At 35.8% G+C, this 22,977-nt stretch overlaps 1 protein-coding gene across 1 annotated transcript in view; it reads left to right on the plus strand.

Annotated features, from left to right (window-relative positions):
- The window catches only part of TACR3 (tachykinin receptor 3), a 35,693-nt gene extending 13,516 nt beyond the window's left edge, over positions 1–22,177 (plus strand). Inside the window, exons 3-5 of the mRNA XM_027717906.2 lie at positions 18–168; positions 16,486–16,682; positions 19,618–22,177. Of these exons, the coding sequence (XP_027573707.2) occupies positions 18–168; positions 16,486–16,682; positions 19,618–19,933 (664 nt within the window). The 3' untranslated portion in view covers positions 19,934–22,177. The remainder of the gene's footprint in view (positions 1–17; positions 169–16,485; positions 16,683–19,617) is intronic.
- Positions 22,178–22,977: the final 800 nt, after the last annotated feature.

Here is a 22,977-nt window from a genome sequence, read left to right on the forward strand (position 1 = left end):
ATACTTTTTCATTGCAGGTATCATATCATTGTGATTGTGCTGGTCTACTGCTTTCCACTGCTTGTCATGGGCGTCACTTATTCCATGGTGGGAATTACCCTCTGGGGAGGAGAAATACCAGGTGACACATCCAACAAATATCACGAGCAGCTCAAAGCTAAAAGAAAGGTACTGTTCTGATAAATCCCACTAAGTGAATCCTGATAAAATCATCTGCAATTGTGTTGCTGAGAATCACAGTATATTCTTTCAGAAATACCAAATACTTGAAACAGCAGTATGAGGGATCTGCTTCAATACAAAATCTGACTAAATTTGACAAGTTGTCTTCTATCTTCACTAGCTGTTCTTTTTGTAACTTTGCTGTTTGTCACTAAATAAAGGTAGCATTTGGGTTTTAACTTCTTAATCTCCATGTAGCAGCATATGCTGTCTCTGCTATGTGGAAACTAGGACAAAATGCTTAGCCTTTCACAGTTAAAATACTGAGTTTTGAACAATGGGCTAGCAAACCATTAGGTCCTCTTAGGTCAGATTCTTATCCTGCTGAAACAAAAGTGAATCTTGATGTTAATCAATAGATTAAGGCCCATACGTATTTGAGACAAGCACTGATCAGCCTGTTTATAACGAATAAATTAAATTTTTAATCAGTAACTTTTTGTGGGAAATACAAGCTAATTTTCCCAGTTATTTTCTTTAACCCCTTTCACTGTAAGTATTATCTAATCTAACTAGACTGTGGATTGCTTATGAACTGAGTATTTGACTATCTCCAGTTTTCATCATGTTGCAGTGCCATTAAGGTTTCTTTCTTATAATATTCTTTTTCTCAACCTAACTTTTCTTATTTAATAAGGCAGCCTTCTGCTTTTTATTTCTGACCTCTTTTTTTTATACTAAAGTGTATTTAACCTTTCGAATTTGAAAAAAGGATACCCAAACATGGGCTTCTAACTCACAATGATGAGCACATTTTCGGTTGCTCAGTTGTTTCAGTTTGCTTCCTGATGCTGCGAGTATGTCTGAACTGTGGTATACGCTCCTGTGCTGTAGCAATAGCAGAGTGGGGCATACTGAGTCCTGAGACAGCAGGAGATCTTCTGCAAATTGTGGAGAACACTGATGTTTCCATTTCTTTTAGGACACTGCCAGGAATATGAAAGTGGTTTTTTCCCCCAACATACAACACAGTAAAAGTTGTTATGGCAGACAATACATGAAAAGAAACGTTAGGATAATTTTCTCCATCATGCATCTTCAGACTCATGAAAGTGTAAAGTTGTCAGAAGTTTCAGTTGTCAGAATAGTAGACATGCCTAACAGCCTTATGGCATGATGTACAATGCCTCCCGTGGAACCAAAAGTGTTATTTATTTTTGTTTTAACATAGCTTTTTTTAAGAGGGAAAAATGCTAACCTCTCTTGAGAAACCAGAATGTAATTTGACCAGTGTTATCACTACTGTTGACTTGTAACAGCTCAAAGATTACTGGAATGCCAACAGAGAGAAAATCATGAAAAATAATCATGAAAAACTAAGAAGTAGGCTTTGCATATTTGGCCCAAGGCAAAATTATTGGACTAATTTCCACAAATGCTGAAAGAATATCAAAATATCAGCATTTCACTCTTTGACATTACCCAAGAAGTTCAATACTATCATTACAATCTTTGCCATGCATGTTGTCACTTACCCAAAAATGTATTTTCAAAGTTATGAAGTTACCTTCACAACAGAACATAAGCAGAAAAAAATTTCACTGGTCAATTAACCGTGCTATCACCAGTGTTGCCCTTTCAGACATTGAAAAAAAAAGGAAGCAAATACTCAGTGGGTGGTGACCAGGTTCTAATTGTAAAGACAAACCAAGGAATCACTTTCTGTAATAAGACACAATTTGCAAAAGCAAGTGTGAAAAGAAAATTATTAAAAACTAGCTTGGAGAAACAGGACATCCCAGAATTCAGCACCTGTTATCATAATGACAAAGTAAAATAATCATGACATAAAAACTAGAGGTCTCTGAAGGGAAATCTAGTGATTAATATATGATATAAAGGGTCCAATTAAATCCCTGGAATACTTTAAAAACAGCATCTCTTTAGAATTCTAAATATATGCAAGAGACAAGGTGTAGCATCCTTAATTAAAGGATTTTAAATGTGAGAGTACGGGAATGCATACCTTCAACACATGCAACAAGGGATTTAAAATATGTGCAGGTATATAATTACTGCATCAGTGACTTTATTGGTAGAGCTCCATGATGGCACTTTAGCTACACTGCTGTGCTCTCCAGCAGGATTTATGAAGTAACTGGTATTTGGAAAGATGAATCATAATTGGTCATTCATGGAGAGGAACTAACAGACTGGAATCCAAATAAAGACATAACTTATTCTTCTCCAATAACAGAACTAGTGCTTTGCCTTTTTCAGAAATCATCTGTTTTTCCTGCTGTTTCCTTTTTTATTTTTTTACCACATATGAATAAATGACATGAAAATATATTAATATGTATTTTAGTACTACATTGTACCAACTAAGAAAAGCACTTGTTAGAAATAATGATGCTTTTGCTGGCACTAAAAGTTAGTTGACAAGGTCAGGATGAAAAAAAGAAAATGATAAAGAAAAAAAAGAAAAAAATTAAAAAAGGGAAAAGAAAAAAATGAAGAGAGACAAAGCCCAAAACATTACAGTGCAGCATCAAAACTCTTGGAATACTGAATTATGGACTGACGCAGATTTGGAAAAACGAGACCATACTCAAATTATAAAGCTTACTCATCATAAGTAGGTGGTGAGAATATTACACTATGAACTTACATCACACGATAAGCAATAAGTACTTCTGAAATCAAAGATCCTTATTGTTAACAAGGAACCACTAAGTCTAGACAAACAGGCTACTTTGATATTGCCCCATTCATAAAACCTTATGTAAAAGTTTGCATCCAGCCTTATGAAACAAAATGTTTTGATACTCTGAGTCCAAGTGTTTGTTTTGCACGTGACTTCCCACACCTCTTGAAACTGCAATTTTATCCTAGACATTTGTTTAGACTTCTTCAAGGTTGGAAAATAATTGCTACCTGAGGGGACTGCATAAAGACATGGAAAGTTTAATATCCTTCTGGTTATTTAAGCAATCCATCTTATCCTAGTTTTTCCCAGCATGAGGACCAGCATTCCAATCTCCCATAACTGATATGTTATATTCCATTTTCAAAATGGCATAAGGGAGTCAAAGTTTAGTATAGCAGAAAGTCAATAGAACTTGATTATCCTCAATTCCATTAAAAACACCAGCTGCAATCAACTACTCTACACAGATTTCTGCTACAGACTTCAAGGGATAGCCAAATCTTCAGAGCTCATGCCCTCGTCTATCATCACCTGTCAATGGGTTTTAAAAGTCTGACAGTAACAAACATACAAATTTTTTGCCTTTATTCAGGTAATGATCTACCAAGTCTGCCCATATGTCAAAAAATTCACTTCTCCATGTTAGGTATGCAAAGAGAACCAAATCCTAGAACACAAAATATGCAGGGGGAAGGCATCTGGTTACATCTCATCCAAACTGACCACGCAACAGCAGACTGTGGAAGAGAATTATATTGCCATTGTGCCTTTCCCACCATTTATTTACTCACAGGCCATGAGCGTTTCCACCCTGTAGATTCATTTGTGCTCATGCATCATGGACAGAAATGACTGCCATGGTGGTGTAGGAGGACTTTGCTTACTTACTGAGAAGGTTCCCACTCCAGAGCAGTGCAAACATACACAAAGAGGCACCAGCATTTCCCCAGGGAAGGTACCTCTTCCCTTTGGCTGATTTTACATTTCTGGGACTGATAAGTGAAACAACCTACTCATTCTATCATGGGGCAATGAGGGGAAGAAACTCAATTTGCTATGAATATTATAAACTCCTGCCAAAAATAGATGCCCGGATAATTTTTTGGTCCATCAGTAATCATCATCTGTAAATGGGTCTACTCTTTGACTTTGCAGCGATTGACAATGAAAATAACATGCAGAATAGAATAAATAAATACTAGAAGAGAAACAACAGAGAAGATTAGGCTACAGAATTAAACATTCTGTTAAGAACAGGTGGTGTCCTAACCGACATAGCCCTATTGCTTATATTATATTGTGTGGGTGGCTGTATCTCTCGACTATCTGAAATTTCACACAGATACAGTTTAATTATCATTTATCCAAAACGATGATGCATTGTGAACACCTTGTAGGCCAAAGCTTTATTTGGATTGAAAACCACAGGCGTACTTCAGTGCAGCCACTCATAAATGTAGCAAGCATTGTCCAGTACATTCAAAAAGTGAAAAGTCTAAGCAATATCAGCTAGCACCAGTTTCTGAACACTACACTGCTTTGTTGTAAATCAACAACCAAAAGAAATAAGACACTTTTTAATGATTCCAGTCTTTACATGGAAATGTCCATTGATAATTCCTCAGGCAGCTGAAGGTGTGACAAAAATGCCTGCAAAGTGGCAGCTTTTTATGCTCATACAATGCCTTTCCTCTACATGAAGTACAAAGACTTGAACTAAACGTTTCTGAAGTGATTAGTCTGACTTTCTGATTTTATACTTATTAGTCAGTCTCCTCAGAGGTTATACTTGCATAGTATCTTAGACTTCAGGAAACTATTCCAGAAATTGAATCCTTTTGAAGATTTTCAAAGCAATGAAACATGGCAAGTTTTAAATATCAGATTTATCTGTGGTTGCATTTGACATTTGTCACATATCTTGCTTAAAGTAAATTAAAAACAACCCAGGAGAAGGAATTCTCAGACACTTTTAAAGGCTCTTCTGAAAGCAAACTCATCCCTTGTTTGCCAGACACTGTAAGATGTTGAACTGTGTCCAGTACTTTCTCTGCTTAGTCCTCGAGTGTCATTTTATCTCTTTCAATATTAAAATGTTAAATGAAAACAGGACAGGAACCAGCCTCGGGTTCTGTCACTACAGGCAGCCCTAGCAGAATTCCTCTGATATCCTCTTAAACCTCTGTATTTAAACCATTTTGCCTTCTGGATTGCTATATTTAATGGGAAGTGTTCTAAAAAATCTCACCAATTCTAGAGTTCCAGTTTCCAGGCTAAATTTCTTTACAGATAGCTCTATTTATGCCATTATTTTCAGTCAGCCTAATTAATTACTTAGTATCCCTCAATGGTGCCACCTCTACAGATGTTATTATATCTATTTCCTCTTTCAGCCTTTATTTACATTCGTTATATAAATGAAACAAGTGTCTGTGGTCTTCTTTTATATACCAACATCTGTATTCAACAAGTGACCAAAACCAGACAAGGAATGCCAGCAATGTACTGTCACTATTGTCCTGGACAGGGGTAATAACACTTCCCTGTTCTCCAGAGAATGCCTCATCTGGAATATCCTAAAATCTCATTTTTCGCTTCATTAAACTGATGACATGGTTGTGCTATAATGAATCAAAAACATACATCTCCCCCTCATTTGTTTATAACACTTGATTCCACTACTCACAGCAGAAAATTTTATTAGTCCTTAATTCAGCAAATCTCAGAAATTTTCCAAATACAATCCTACCTATGGAAGAACAGTGTAAAATGATCCTTAAAACTAGCACAGTACCAATCCAGCAGTTTCTATCTGCTCTGTGATATCTGTCAGTGCCACGAACCCCTTAGAGACACAATCACTACTGGTACCATATGAAGTATATGACCAGCACTGTGAAGTGACATATCTGCTTCTGCAGTTCGTCAACATCCAAGTTCTTCTTCTGCCTTTTGCTGTACTAAACTCCTCAGTAAACACATTAATTGAGGCTGATCTCAAGGCTGACATTTAGAGAATATATCCTGGTTTGGAGGGATTTAATATTTATATTATTAGTATACTAATAATATACTAATTAAATCTTAATATTAATATTATTAGTATTTAATACTTTCTAACAAAAAAAATTTTTCTCTCCACTACCTTTCCAGTGTAAAGTGGTTCCCAAATCATGCTCAGCAGTGAAATGCCACAGGTAAAATTACTTACAAACATAAATAACTAAAGATAGGTTTCCTCTGATTCTGCTTCAGGGCACATTTCACTATGATAGCCTTAACTCTGACAATTTATGGGAAGTATGAAATAGCTTTGCTAATATGGCAAATGCAAACCAACCCTAGTAAAGCTAGAGCCTGACTTCACAAACTGTTACACAAGCCTAAAGCTGGTTTTGTAACACTGTAGATGCAGTTACACAAGGGGACGTGGCATACTTTTTAGCATGCTTTCTATGAGGCACTGATGGTTATCCTGTCTGCTGTTCTTCTCTATGGCTCTGCGTGCGTGAGCACTGGTCATGAAATAGGTTATTGGACCAGACTACAAATGTTAGTGTTCCACTAACATTTTGAGCATTTGTCCCATACCCTGCCAGACTCACCAGATCGGTATTAACACAACAGTCAAAGTCACTACTTCCAAGTAATTGCTATTACAGCTAAAAGTTTGCAGAATAGGTTGGGGGTTTTTTACCTTATTTTCTCATAAGCTTAACTAAAGCTTCAAAAGGGTAATGAGGGTCAGAATATCATATGAATATCTGTCTGCTGAAAATACTAGCAGAAGAAGAGATCTTTTCCCTTTTGATCAGTAATACATTCCCACGATTATTAAAAATCTCAGGAAGAATATAAAGTATTGACTGGAAAGTCTGATTTGGACATTTTTATTTACCAATAATTAAATTCTTGCACAAATAACACATTAATTACAATGTATGACCCCCTTCCTAAATACATACACACACAGAGGCTTTTTTTCCAGATGGACAAGAAAGCATAAGAAAAAAAACAAGAAAAGTTTGTTTTAAGTTTTAAAAAGTTCTGTTAAACCCTTTCCATTACTGAGTACATGGATCAAAAACCTACTGACAAGGTAGAGAATAATCAAAGTAATTTTTAATGTGGTGTATCATAATTTTCATTTCGTAGTCTTACTTTTCCCATGCATAGAAGTTGCCTCAGAAGTCTGGGACATGAGATACTGGGGATTATTATCATTGCATGTTAAATCCAAAATATTTTTTAAAGATCTATTTTGTCAGCTTGGAATTTCAGGGGAAAAAACTCACAAAACCGGGGGTTCATCTGTTCTCCTCTTTAGGATTTCTTCCCCCATGAATTTGTTCTCTTTATAATAATTTCCCACATTTTGAACAAGTTGTCCTATTTAAGTAAAAATAAAGTCAGACCTCCTGATCATTTTTGAACAGGATTAACTCAGTGAAATCTAACAAAATTACTGGAAGCTGCCCTGCTCTGTCTCTATCTACCAAATAGCTACAGCATACTCAGCAACAGTGGCGTCTTCCATTCACTGTCCCAAGTTTTCCTAAAACTCCGCTATGAACTGTGAACACATCACTCCACATTTATCGTCCGTGCTTCAAGCAGCAACCACAGGGGAGTAAAACACAGTAAATTCTAAACATGGCTTTATACTGTGCATAAAACTTGGCAGTTTAAGTATTTACTGACAGACTGATGCAAGTTTTCTGGTCAAATTTTTTTTATTGAACAGCTGGCAGCAACTCCAGGTCAGGGGCAGATTTAAGAAATTGGTTCTGCATGGTCAGTGATTAGGCTCAGAATTGTGCACTTAGAATTTCTGTGATGTTTCCCCTTGGTAATTCTATATTTCTGACCACTTGCGGCAGAAAATTGATGTGAAATATTAAGTCTAGGCACAGTCATAGGGCAAAAATTTCTGCTTAGTAATGCCTCATATTTTTAAGAATGGAAGTAACAATGTTTCACTCCAATATTAGTGAACTCAGTGTGTTTTCAAATGCATTGCTGAATTGAACTATAAATGTTAAAATAATAAAACCAAGATACCTACCAGAAAGACAAATGAAACCAAACGTTTCTTTTTCAAAATTTGCACATTCAGCATGGAGATTATGATCTCCATGTTTAAAACTATGGAGTTGGGTTTTTTTAAGACAGACTTCACTTTCTCTGTGTAGAACAAGTTTGGGACCTGATCCTCCATACAGATAACCTTAAAATCCCACATTCAGGACAAAGTGTGTTCTTTAAGTTGTATGCAAATTTTTTCACCAGCATACAAATAAACTTTGGAAACTTCAAAAGGTCTTCTGTTGTCTCATCCATCTGTTGGCAAAGTTATCCCATTACCTATCCTAAATTAGGACCAAATTTATAGTCTTGCATGTGTATGGGTGCATAAATAAATAAATAAATAAATAAATATACTCACATACACAGATAAGAGAGAGCACATAAGAAGCCCCTTCCTCATTGACTCCCTGTAGGGAAGTCAAGAAAAAATTAATTTCAGCATGCATTTTGAGTCTGTTGAGCTTTCTGGAATAGTGCCCAGCATCTGTGTGGTGAAAACCCCAGGAAAGCTGATGCAGATCTGTCATTTTGGAGGACTGCAGAGCCAAGACCTGTATATTCAGCAGAACAGAACTGCAGTTCCAGTATTGCACTTACAGATTTTTACATTCATTACAGGTAAAAACAAAACATAACTTCAGCGTAGTTCTTTTTTTTGAGTTAAAGTAGAAGTCCATGTGACTACTGCCTTAAGATTTAGTGTGAGAGATCTCATTTACCTCCTCCTTCTACATAAACTTACAAAGAAGAAACCAGGGAAAACAACCTAGAGACACCACGAATGGTGACAGGAGCTGAACCACAGAGAACCTGCAATATTCCAAATGTGCTTTTCTTAGAAGCAGATGAAAATTACCACCAACACACAGAGGATTGTCTGTATTATGTCTATTAATACCCTCACCTAACAAATTCATTCCTTTAACTCAAGTGCTTAATACTTTAGAAGTTTCTGTACTGCAACACTGTAAATAACCTATTCAAAGCACCTTTATTTCATTACTCATTTTCTGGGTTGAATAGAAATAGTTCCCGATTTCTCCAGGTTTTAGAGCGGGTTTGCCAGGAAACAGTTTCAGCCGCTCTGGCATGGGGCAGCTTCTGTCTTATTCCACAGGAGTATCAAACCACTGCAGTGACAACCAGTGTGTTGACCATTATGCCCAAGTCATGTGGATACTTTAAGACTTGAACCAATGCTAAAGTGTCTGCACAAAAGCAGAAACAGCAGATGCTGCCAGGATAATAACATTCCTGATACTTTTTAGCTAAAATTGACCAGCGCATATACCTTTTATTGACTAAATATTTCCAATATGTTCTGTGAGTTACAAGTCTACTTCTCCTAATAAATTCATAACCTTTTACAGTCAGTTGTGGAATAACAAAAATAAACTAGGCATATCAAATGCAAAATATAAACCTCAACATCACTGACGTCAACAGTTTTCTTTGAACTCAATTAAAATGAAAATAGACTGAGCGACAATATTAATTTTTTTTTGCTTTTTTTAGGTGGTAAAAAATACTTTTTCTTCAACCTTTGAAAAGGAACAAGCTACTACCATTGCAAATGCATAATTACAAAGGCAATAAAAAATAGCTTAACTGTGCTTTTTTCAACAGAATTTTGCCATGCATTTTAAACAAGTACATTCTAGGAATAATTCATAGTTTTATTCCTATCAACAGAAAAGAGAAAAAAGAGGTTTTTCAATCATTGTATTAAATAATCTTCATTCCTTCCCATGATGTCCTTGTGCCAAAATTATAGAGAGATATAGTAAACATTCAAATGATTTCTAATTATATAAATCCTTGATTTAATTCCCCTAGGTGAATAAATTGAAAATAAAACAATCCAAAAATACTGTAGTCTTTCCATATAGACTATATAGAAATAAGAGCCTGTGATCTATTTGGAAGATAACCAAAGGTACTTATTTTAGGTTCAGGAGGACAGTTCCCATTATTAGGAGCCCATATAAAGTAAACCACGTGTAGGATGGTATGGAACTTTTGCATAATTCACTGGCATAATTCATCATAGCCTTAATTGTTTATTGCACTGTCAAATACATAAGATCTAGTTTCTGAAAGAAAGCATTCACTAGAGCCATTCCCTCAGATGGAGTCTTAAAACATTGGCCAGATTCTGGGAGAGCCTTCAATGAGGATTAAAGGTCCCACAGCATTTTCAGAACTGTGTCAGAAAGTGGACTTCAGAATCAACTATCCCTATTGGTAAAAAAAAGAAGATATGATTGGTTTGTTTCCTACACGCCAAGTCTCATATTTGGTTGGAGCATGGAAGTGAAGTGTGCTCCATCACTCTTTCTAGGTCAGGAAGGAAAGTACTGTAAAATAAGTGATGGTGTGGATTTTAAATATAAAAGCACTAGATCAGCTTTTTCATTTTTTTTTCAGAACTAGATCTCAGGTGGAAAACCATGTCCAGTGATGCCAATCCCACAACAGCCACTCAGAGTTGCTTTCTAAAGAACATTAGAAGTTTATGCTACTTAATTCTGAAGACCAATGATACAAGGCCATCTACCTTTACTTGTTCTCTGACTTAGAGAAAAAAGCTCTTAGTCTGAGCAGCAGACATCAACATATTGCCTAATATCCAACAATCTCTTGTGAGGAACTGAGACATCTCTTTTCAGAAAAGGTAACATAAGACTTGTGGAAAGTTTTCCTCCTCACCCCCTATCAGATGCTTGTAAAAATCATGTATTCTCAACAAAAATAAAACTCTGAGAAAAAAAATTACCCATTTTCTGCAATGGGACAGATATTTCTTGACATGTTAAGAGAATCTCAAAGTCACTGCCAAACCTGTGTTCTATGCAACTTTGGGAAAACATAATTTAAAAACTGTAGTGGCTAAGGCTATTCATAAAAAATGTCAGAATTGCTTTGATTTGGGGGGGACCCCACATTTTAGCATTTGTAAGACAGCAATCTGATTCAAAGCTACTTCATACTAGAACGTAGTATCTTTTTTGAACTTTACAGCTTAAATAACAAGTGATTGTGAATTCTGCCTGCAACAAGGGATTATGCAAACTGAAATGAAAAGCAGTTTCTTTATTTCAACAACTGAGAAAAACAGATGGAAAACATGAGTCAGAAGAATAAAACTATTTTGAGAATTGGAATTGACAAAGAACTTACCTGACTGAAAGACTTTCAAGTTCTCCCATTCTTTCTCCTCCCTAATGTGCATCTCCTTCAGCTATTAAGAATATGTCCTTTCTATAGGCTAAAAGAGAACAGAAAATCCCTGAGCTTGTCAAAGTATCTCAGAAATCAGTCCTATCTCTGTAAAAATGCCAGTAGAGTCATATTTGCATCCCAATCTGCTTGCAAAAGATAGACAATTTACTCCAAATAAGCACTGTGGAGAAGCAAAGACATATTGCTGTTCCCTTCTCTCTGGTGCTCAGTGCACAAGTGGCATGTATGTGCCCAGGACTGGGAAGTGAATTTACATGTCAGGAGAAACACCTTTTGTAATTTTAGTTTGGTATTTTACTTCTCCCAAAAGAGCACAGAGCAGAAAGAGGAACATGTTATGAGTCCCAGAGGTTATCTGTGAACTGTGTTTAAGTCGTATTCATGAACAAATAATATCCATGAGTGGGTCAACGAAGACATTATTACACTGCGTGAGTTCTTAAACGATTTAGTTCTCATTTACATATGCATAACACCTAGGAGTAAAAGTTCTGAAACTAATGAAGTTGTACTGTGTGATATCGGTGCAAGTGAAATCAGAAGATAAATTACTGACCTTGTAGAAGCAGCACTACCAAAGATGACTCAGAAAGGCAATAAGGAGCTGCAGAGAAGACTGAAAAGGAAACGATTGTGTAGCCCAAGTCTTAGCTATTGATGATAAATCAGTGCCGTGGAATGTGAATTGCTATGTTCCTCAAGAAGCAACTGAGTCTCTCAGAAAAATATATTTTATTCCTGATCTTTCAAGAGCTGCTCTCAATGCTACATCTAAATCAGACTCTTTTTCTAGCTACTCTTCATTCAAAATAAAAACAGGATGGAAAAAAAATGTATTTTCTGCTTCTTTAGAGTGTAGCAGAATCTGTTAGTTCCTTTTCACTTTTACTGCTTCTAATGTTTCACAGCAAAGGCAAACCTCTAAACTCCAATTCCAATGTACTTACATCTGTTTTGCTCTTTTAAATATGTTTTTTTTCATTACATACCATTCATTAACGACAGAATGCTTCTTTACTTGGACAGGAAAGATTTAAAGGAATGGACAAGACTACAAAGCACATAAATTAACGCTTTTTTCCTAGAAATAGTTTTTCTTAGACATAGGCAGCAGAACACATTGATGAAAAACAATATATAAAATAAATAATCTGATTTTCTATCTTATTACAAATCTAGCCTCAAGACTTGCATAAAGATTGCACAACTGAGAGACTCAGTACAATTCATTTTAACAGAAGTACTGCCTGGAACAGAAAAAAACCCTCTTTCCTCCAGCTATGCTGCCCACAAAGGGAGATTGAACAGAACACCAGGAGAAAATGGTGCCACTGGGACACAGGTTGATGATTTTCACTGCAATTCACATTTTGGAAAGCTATATAGTGAAATGGTGGCAGTAACAGCTATACTTGAAGCTAATCAAGTGAATTCAGTAGTTTTCTTCTTTGCTTGCTTTACAAATGTTTCCTAATGCACAAGAAGCAAACCCTTATTAACGAATTCTATGGGACACAGAACAGAGGGAAAGTAATTGAAAAACAGTAATATCTCAAAAAAGTAAAGCAGAACAGGCCTATTAAAAAGGACTTTTTTTTTTTTTTCAGAGCCACAGGTTTAAATAGTCAAAAAGCAACCCCAACATCGAAGCTGTCTTTTATACTCTGCAGTCGAACCTGAGAAGTGTCACTGGAGGCTTTTTAGTGAAACATCACAATGTACTGGGAAAAGACAAGCAGGTTTTTGTGGCAAATTCATACTTAGCCTGTTTCACTTCTTTTCCCTATGTTCTAACTGAGTTTAATGGTTTACTGGCACTTGTTATTCAGGATTTATACCAAAGAAATTCAAGGTGCCCTGGGTTTATAGACCTTGACATCACTTTCTGTTCATAGTTATTGATATAATCAAGAAATGAAACAATACTAGAAAGACCAAGGTTACGGACAAGAACTGCAGCCATAAACTGCAAGGTATGGCCTTGAACACTGTGTGTGCCTGTCTCTGAAAGAGAAAAGGACATTGGGAATAAACTCCCTCCTTTTCAGCTTTCTCTTATTATTTTTTTCTTTCATTTCCACCAATACATAGTCATTCTTAGACGATGAAATGAGAACAGATTGGGGTTTTTTGATTCCTCTCATAACTTGTGCATTTAACTTCAAATTTAACTCTAATTGCCCTGTGTTTCAAACAATGTTAAGCTACACAGACTTGCAACATCTCACTTATCTTCTCCTAAGGAAATACGTCAGAGTGCATTGTACTACATGAATATTCAAAAGAATGACAACTTAACTTTGACTTTTTTTAAATGTCCCCTTTTACTGGAAAAATTCACACTTTTTTGTTCCAGGAAAAAGCATTTTTCACATTAAACCCCATCTTACGTCTTCCCTTTAACATACATTTATCAGTACATTACCATTCACAACAGTGGAATGCAGACTTATACATCCTTACCTGAGAGAAAAATGATACAGTAAATTTTAGATATTTTTCGATATTTATGAAAAACAGCTGCAAATCTGAATGATTAAGAAATAATGTGCTTCACCATCTGTCATTCAAGTGACTTGTTATTTCACAAATTAAATCAAACACTAATGGCCATCTAAAATCATCTTTTGCTTGACATCTAGTGTAACTATTTGCTTCAGAAATTTCTGCTTTCAGGATGATGATGACAATATTTAATCATGGATTTCCAGACAGAAATAGCAACACGAAAATCTTACACTAATCTCACTGTTTTTAAAGATGAGTGTTTTGTTTTAAACAAAACTGTAATCTTGCAGGAAAAGATGTGATCTTCTGTGGGTGATTTGGTATTTTGCATTTCAAAACTTAAGAAAAAGTTAAAATATTTAAAACTAAAATCAAATTACCTAAAATTGTGAGCAAAAAAATATGGATTTTCCTTGTAGCGTAAAAAGTTATTTTGGGATTTCTGGTTCCTTGAAGAAAACCTGAAATACTACATTTAGTAGTAATTTAACACAAAACTTCATTCATTTGGGGTTAATTTTTGCAGCAGTTGAAATCAAAATGCAATTTTTTGTGCAGGTTGTGAAGGTTATTAGCTTTAGGAGACCTTTAAGTTACTCTTGAAGTACTGCTTGCCTTGCCCTTCAATATAACATGGAAAACTAGCCAATAAGAATTTGGATGTTAGAAAAAAGACAACCAACCTTCTTTTGGAAAATGTTGTTAACACAACTGAGTATGCCAAACTGGCAACCTACACGCTTACTGTGATTTCTAACCTCTCTGGGGCATGAGTGACACAGTGTTCAACAGGATTAAGCTACATTATTTGCTGGGAAGCTCTACTGTTTTGGTTCTCAAGCACTGCACAGACGAAATGTTCAGTGTAAACACAGATTCCCCTGTCTATACTTTGAAAATTTGGAGACAAAAATCCTTTCATTTAGTACCTATGATATTCCAATTATGAATAATTCTAGGAATAATTTTACATGGACAGCTGGTACTGCTAGATTTGCTAATTAAATAACAAGGTAAGTCATTAGGCTCTCAAGTGTTCTGGAATTATTGAAGTCTTGGACAATGTTGAGGCAATACTTATCATTCCTGGCATATCTGTAAAAACAGCAACCAGCAAAGTGCACTTATAAATCGATGGATGCAGAAGTTAAGTATTGTAGCAAAACTATAGAGTTAAGTCTTCTACCTGTAAAATGTGTGCAAGGCACAAGTGTAAATCCACAGCAGAAGAATAGTGGAAGTTATGTCCAAACCAGTGAAAAAGAGATGTCGTTTAATGATAGACTGTGATTTGACAACATATTTTTATGGTTTCATTTTAATACATGGTTTAGTCCAGAAATATCTGTTCATATACAGTCACAACCTTTTCCCTGACCACAAAAAATTGCTTATACAGTCCCATAAACTTCTATTTATGCCTACATATAGACACACAGATGTACACTTACCAAAGGTGAAAGTGACACTATGTTTTAGTGTGTTGTCTTCTTTTATAATAATACCAATCTTTCTTCTGCAATGATTTCCAGTTAACTGATGAAAAGTGCTTTAGAAGAACCGAATATTAAAAATGTTGTATGTGGGGTCAGATGTCCCTTTTGTACATGGTAGCAACGATCAATAGATATATTAGCAATAATAAGTATTCCCATAAGCAAAATCTTGTACAGTACAGTCCCAGCCAACAGGAAAGATGTTAACTGGGACCAGATATTAAATGAAAAATTGCTTTATTTTTCTTATAGGAAGGTGTAATATGAGTTAAGGAGGGTACCATAACATTTATATGTAAAATGATGTAATTATGTCAGTTGAAATGTTATAAAAAAATTAACCAAAGATATGTAAGTATGGGAAATTTTAGCTCTTTGGTTTTTTCCCTCTGGTAAAACTAGAAACAGTAGGAAACGGCATTTTTTACAGAGAAAATAAAGAAACTGTTCATAGAGATCCCTGTTATTCCTCAGTATTCACAATAAAAATGAACAAAAGACCTCCCAGCACAGATCCAGCATGTCTGGTTTCATTTTAGCCACAAAAAGAAAACCCCTGGTGTAAATGTGTGACATACTGTGCTGAAAATGGTAGCTGGGCTAGTACTTGACACAGCTGAAGAGGGAAAGACAGGAGTGAAAATTTTACATGACTTGTAAGTTTTCTTCATGTGTTTCCTGCACAAAGCAGAGCTTGTCTTCATTTGTGCTTAATGGAAACTATGGTAGCTAACAGATGTTATGATGACTGCAGAAAACAACAAATTAGGATCACCAGCCAAGGGAATTGTTAGCATCTGAAATTAGACAGGATACTGCAGTTGCTCATTTCCTACAACCTAGTGTTACTCAAATCATATCTAATAATTGGGGACAAGAAATATACTTGCTGACCACAGCAGCAAAAGACATCAGGGTCAATAAAGGCCAAAACAAGGTGTCCAAATAAAACACCCTGTAAACTTATTCCGTGATGAGATGTACAGAAAGAAAGTGATATTTTAGATAGCCAAATATAGGTAGCAAATATATTACTTGTAAGAATCAATACAAAGAAAATTAGAGAAGATGTTCACGTTATTTTTCTTAGGAAAAAGAGGATCTCCAGCCAAGAAAAAAATAATTAAGAGAGTCAGATTAAAAGGGAAATCATATAAAAACATATTCATCTTTTCTTTGACTAACTCTAATAATCAATTGCAAGAACATTTTTAATGGATGTTGAAATGCTAATCCAAATAAAAAAGGCTAAATATCATTATTACTTCTTTCTTTCAGGTGGTAAAAATGATGATTGTGGTTGTGCTGACATTTGCCATCTGCTGGCTGCCCTACCACATTTACTTCATAGTCACTGGTATCTATCAACAATTAAACCGGTGGAAATACATTCAGCAAATCTATTTAGCCAGCTTTTGGCTTGCCATGAGCTCTACAATGTACAATCCCATTATCTACTGCTGTCTTAATAAGAGGTAAGAGCTAATTATGAAATGATGTGCATAACTTCAATGAGAATATAAATGGTTTAAATGGGATAAAAGATGAAGAATATTCCCTTGAATAGTTTTCAGTTAGTTGGAAAGAAAACAAAATGCAAAAAAACTTTCTTTAGGTTTCTACTTGAAATGAATACCAAAAAAACCCAAAGGTGTGCTTCCAGTAAATACTTTGGCCTATTTAAATTTCAGAGCAAAATTCAGTTTTCTGAACCCACCCCTTCCTATTTCCATATGCAAAATTCAAAAATCTATAGCATTTTAATATATTTTGGTTTGCAAAACATTAAAATAACAAGGTAAAGACAGTCAGTAGTGATATAAAGTGCAATCTGTATGTTCACTAACTAATTGTAGCTCTAATTTTGTTTTGCAATGCTGGAAGGATATAATATAGAATGTGATTTACTGTGTTTTGTATACCTCACCATTAGATTTCGACCATGCTCTGAGATGCGCAACAGGCTAATAAAACAAATATTTACATTCTCATTACTCAACACCTAAATTACAGTACTGTTTGACAGCAACGCATTATGCTCTGAATTTCAAAGGCACTGCACCTGTTGAGTTTGATGAGATTTCACAGATATTTGCTAGTATGAAACTACTGCATTGCAGAATGAACTCATGTTTTTCATTTCAGCTTGTTGGACCAGAATCTAAACAAATATCATCCTGGCTGTCCCGTTCTTCAGTATTTCTTCCAGTATTACTTGACAAACATCACCAAGAACAACAAGTCATTTCACAAATTCAGTTAATATGAATCATTATTCACATTAATAAGTAATAAGTCATCTTAAATATTATTTTAAATCTCTTTTGAATTAGCAGCCAGTGTCAAGTTTAATTACTGACAAGCTTCATACCAGTTTTGCAAACTATTTCTAAAAACCCCTTAGGATCATGCAATACTTGACAAAAGGAGTGTAATTTGAAATGAAGCGAACAAATCCTGACAAGATGTTATTGGTGTAAAAACACTGCAGTCTTCCTCCCAGATAACCCATGATAATTAACGGTCATGATCTTTTAAAAAGGCAAGGTAATGCCTGATTTCATACAGCCTTCTGCCCCTTTTGATAATTTATAACTGTTTAAAGAAGAGGTAAAGTTTTAGCATGCCAGAAAAAACCCTTACTCAAATGGCATATTTCCCAGTAATTTCAACAGAAAGCAAATTTCAGTCTCCAGCGTGTGCAAAATCAAAGGCAAAGCAGGATGAGACCTCATATTTTCCCAATTACTACCATAAAACTTCTAAAACAATTCTATTTTCTTCAAAAAGTTTTTATGACACTGTTACAAAATAAGCTATTAATAAAAAATTAGTATCTCTGATGTGGCTTACACTGACAGTCATACACTGCAAAATTAAATATCTGGATTAAAGAATACAACCAAAGAAAAACTAATAATTTTGAGAAACACTAAAGGTCGCCCTGTTCAGAATTTAATGCAAGAATGAAATACTGTTGACAGTTTTCTTATAATTAAGTTCCATATTGAAATCAAGAAGCCGGAACATCTGCTTCCTTTTCATTTAGTAGGAAAATAGAGCTTGTTGCTGGGAGTCAGATCAATTCATGCAGTATTGTTACTTCTGCTGGATCTAGTATCAGACAGAGTTATAACACCTATCACCAGCCTCATCTTCGGGGCTAATTAGGATATTACTTACATATCTAGATAAAGAGACATTTTTTCAAGATGAGGAAAAAACATGCCCTGAATTAGAAAGAGGATGGAAGTAGCCAAGAAAAGTAATACAGTTTAAACATGTTTAGGTTTTACAATTCCCTTCACTAAATCTATTGCCATCAGAGGTTCTTTCAATATCTTTCCATAATGTGAACTGCATGTAAACAGAGCAATGCCGAAGAGCAAGCTACATGCTTGTCTGTCATCATGCAAGAACCCCATGGCAAACTGAAAAAAATCAAGGAGGAAAGAAAGTTACTCCTGTAAGATCAGTCAATTTTCACTGAAAATTTAATCTGAATTTTTATTTGCAGTCATCACTGCGGTATTTGAACCATTGCTCCAAAAACCTTACAGACAGGATAAACAACACAGCTGATTACTGAAACAAAACAAGAAAAGCAAGACAAGGGAGAAAGTCTGATAAGCTTTAGGTCTAGGTGAAAAGGTGTTCTTTTTCCACTTACACATAAATATGCAGGGAATTGGTTTTCTAATATATTAAACTTCTACACACAAAAAGTAATGATAGTCTTTAAGTAAACCTCTGCCTCTGCATTGAAAGAAAATAACACTGTACGAATATTGCAAGCACTAATGCACTAAAGCCTCAAAATTCCCATTTGTACATTGTTCACAGTCAAATTTCAACTTTCTAGGATCCTCTTTAATTATTAAAAATTATGTTCTAAATATTTTAAATGAACAATTATTAGTCATTACATCACTCCCGTGTAAGCATCTCTGCTAAGAGGGAAACAGAGAAGGGATGTTGGAATCTGGAAACTGGGATGGTATTTTAGAGAAAAGAATATTATGAAGTTTCTCGATGAAAAAAGATGAAAATGTAGGTGCAGATTTCATCAGAGGTCAAACCAAAACAATTTCTATGAAGACAGTTCTATGAAAGTTGGTGTTTGTTTAATTAGGCATGGGCAAAAGACAGGAAATCCATTATCAAGGAAATACCAATGTTGAAATGCAGGTAAAGCATATAGAAAATCAGAAACTGAAAGCTGTTACCAGTATCTTTTTTTACCTTACTCAGACTTTAGTCTAGGAAACTCCCACTGACTTCACCACATCCAGGACTAGGGACAGGGTAACTAGCAGAATCAGTGTCCTGCCAGCACAGTTATGTTTTCAGATGGAGGCATGTGGCTGGGTCTCATAAGCACAGGCTTTCATCAAGCATCTTTCCTCCTAGGTTCCGAGCTGGCTTCAAGCGAGCTTTCCGCTGGTGCCCCTTCATTGAATTGTCCAGCTATGAGGAGCTAGAGCTCAAGGCAGCCCGGTTCCACCCCACCCGGCAAAGCAGCCTATATGCTGTGTCCAGAATGGAGTCCAGCATGACAGTGGTGTTTGACACTAACGATGGAGACAGCACGCATGCCAGCCACAAGAAAAGAGCACCTCCGAGGGACTTGAATTTTAATGGTTATTCACAGAGGAATTCCAAGACCGTCTCCACAGCCTCAAGTCTCATCAGTTCACTGCACACTTCAGCAGATGTTTATTCCTAAACATTTCATGGTGGCAGCTGCTAGAAGGACAGCACTGGACAATCGTCTCCTACTTTGGGACTAGATATTCATACCACGGGAAAGCAAAACAGATTCCGCTGACAAATCCCAGCTATAAATGTTGTGACACTTTTATGTATCACTTACTTTTTTGCTTTGGAGAGAAAGAGGAATTCGAAGACATGCATATGCCTCAGTCCAAAAGCACAATTGCACCTTATACACAACAATGTCTGTAGGGCTTATCCAAAATAAGCCAACGGCATAAAAAACATTGTTTCAGTTGCATCTGACCTGTGGCATTTATGTCTCACTTACTGAAGTGTAACTGGCCTCTTTACTTATTGAAGCTGAAATGTACGATGTTTTCTATTATGAGTGTATTAATTCTACAGTAACAAAATTACATGAGATTTGATAAAAAATGTCTAATGAGCCCCAAGTCTATTAAATTTACAGTTTAGCCCCATTCCCAGGCAAATAGACAAAATGCAAGCAAATGAAGTTCAGCTCTGTCTGCAACAGTACAATTTTTCAAATATATAAGAAAAATGTTTTTATTAAACATGAGAGCATGACCAAAAGACTAAGTTAAATTCTACCAAAGTTTCCATATTTTTGAACATTATACTCCAATGGAATGTGTACTTCCAGTAGGATGTACTGCTTTGATAAATGTCCTCTAGCTTTGTATCTCAGTGTTAAGTGTAAGGTCTGCCTCCAGCCACCTTAACAGAACCTACCTGATTGACTTGAGAAAGGCCAAAAGGTTTTAAACTGGAGATTCATATATAAGAAAAATACCACTGTGGCAATGGACTCTTCTCTGCAGAAGATAAAGTAACATGTTTCAGTATGAGAAACCTTCACCAGGAAAAAAAAATATTTGGGCTATTTTCACAAATTTTCCATAGGTTGATGTATGTAAAAATACTCCTCTGCCTGCATCTGAAAACATGCTAGGCATTATTACCTAGACACTTTCCCATCGAATTCAGCCAAAATCCACTGACCATCAGTGGATTTTGCAAAGTGCAAAGAAAGCTGAATGTAATAAAAAAGGGACCAGAGAGCAAACTTTGTTTTAGTTAAATGACTGTGTCAGTTGCCTGGATAAGCTGGTTGTGTGATTGTTTGTTCTCAAGCAGTTAATCAAAACATAAGCAGATGAGTGTGAATGTCTTCCTGCATTAGCCAAACCAGCACAGGGCAGTAAGATCTGGCTGAACCCAACACAGTACCAAAGCTGAGCAACTAACAAAGAGAAGTTTGAAGAGAGAAAGGCTGGAGCTGGCTTTAGTTCACACTCCTTCTCAGTGACTGGGGATGATCAGCATTGTGACAGTGAGCATATCATAAGAGACCAGTAACAAGAATCATGTTTGTATTGTGATTCATCTGTATCGTCAATTGCTATATTCTGCTAAGTGTAATTTGTATTTGTATTGTGATTTCAGTGCACTGTGGTATCACTTACTAAATCAAAATCCTGCAAAAGGTAAAATATCCTCAAATATGTGAACGTGGTACATTAAACCCTCCCTGCATGGAATAACTGAAGAACCTGGTCACAGAGTATTGTACTCTGATAAAAATGTATCACAATTCCAGACTCACACTTTTCCTATCCAAGGCCTGATCTTAAATCCACTGAAGCAAAGAGCTTTGCTCACTTATGACTTTCCTTTTAAATGTACATCCATGCTTTTAAACAGTCTGTGTTCCCAAAAGAAACAGCTGGTTTTCATCATGCCATTGTTGTACTTTCACTTTTCCTTTCTTCTTTTTTTAAGTGTGTAGTAATCCAGCGAGTGTCATGCAATGCCTATAAAATATTTTTTAATTTTTTTTCCCCTTAATTAATCTGCTTTAAGTACTTAAAAACCTTCACAAGGTGTTTAACAACTCTGTTGAGAAGATCCAGGATAGGCACACACACAGAAAAAAATGACCCTAAGCATATTAACCTGGTGGTGATGTATTATAAATGCATGCTGTGAAATCCTCTGTCTGCTCATGCACAACTTTTGAGGAACATACATAGAGAAAATGTATACTTGTTAAATAATCTGTCTTTTCTAACTATGGCTATTACAAATTCAGTGTTGACAAACATCAATACAAGTTTGAACAATATAAGTTTGTAGTGAGATGAATTTATTGGTTTTAAATGTAGAGTATAAGTTTGAAAAAGCTGTATATAACACTACAGCATCATAAATCATCTTCATATAACTTTTGTGATCCCTGGTTGACAAATATCAAGAAAGCAATGGTGACTTCCTCACACTTGTATCTTCAGTGACACAATTTCACTTTCCTAAGTGTTTTATGATATGGCCTCTTGGACAAATAATCCACTTATAATCATCTCACTATATTTTGGTGGGTTAGGGGTGTCAAAAACACCCTCATCATTCCTGTAATACTACTCTGAAGTTATAGGATATTCCTGTACAACAAATGAAGAAATCCATGCTTGCAATCACAGCATTGCTTTAACGGAACATTACAGTGATACATGGTGTAAATCCATCTCTCTTTCTCAGCCCAGAAAAATGTGCAGGGTTACACAAGAGTTCAACAAGTAGCACAGCAAAAGCTGTGACTGACAGTAAATTCCATTTGAATTACTATTTCTGAACAAATGTTTTCAGTAAGAGTCCTGGTCACTATAAAATTCCTTATAGGCCTCCTGACACCCCTCACTGAGTATAGAGCACATCAGGACATCCTCATTTTGTGCCAGTAAGACTGCTCAAAGTAGTAGCCTGCATACAGAGTACATGCTTCTGGGGGATTGCTGTGCAGCACTGTAGCAGTCTCATGTCTATACTGCAACTTTCATTTCACATTCTTAACTTTTGCTGAGAGGTGAGTTAAAGAGAACAGACAGATACAGAGATAGCTTCCTACTGAGGGGGCATAATAATACTCCAAAACAGTTACAATTCAACATCATCAGGAAAGGTCTTCTGATCTTGAAAATCTTCTGAAATATTAGTCCTTCTCAGGTATAAGAGTTTCTAGTACTTTGGCCCAGG

This window comes from Pipra filicauda, unplaced genomic scaffold (assembly GCF_003945595.2).
Source record: "Pipra filicauda isolate LSUMZ 115617 unplaced genomic scaffold, ASM394559v2 scaffold228_size1260155_pilon, whole genome shotgun sequence".
Taxonomy (NCBI): Eukaryota; Metazoa; Chordata; class Aves; order Passeriformes; family Pipridae; genus Pipra; species Pipra filicauda.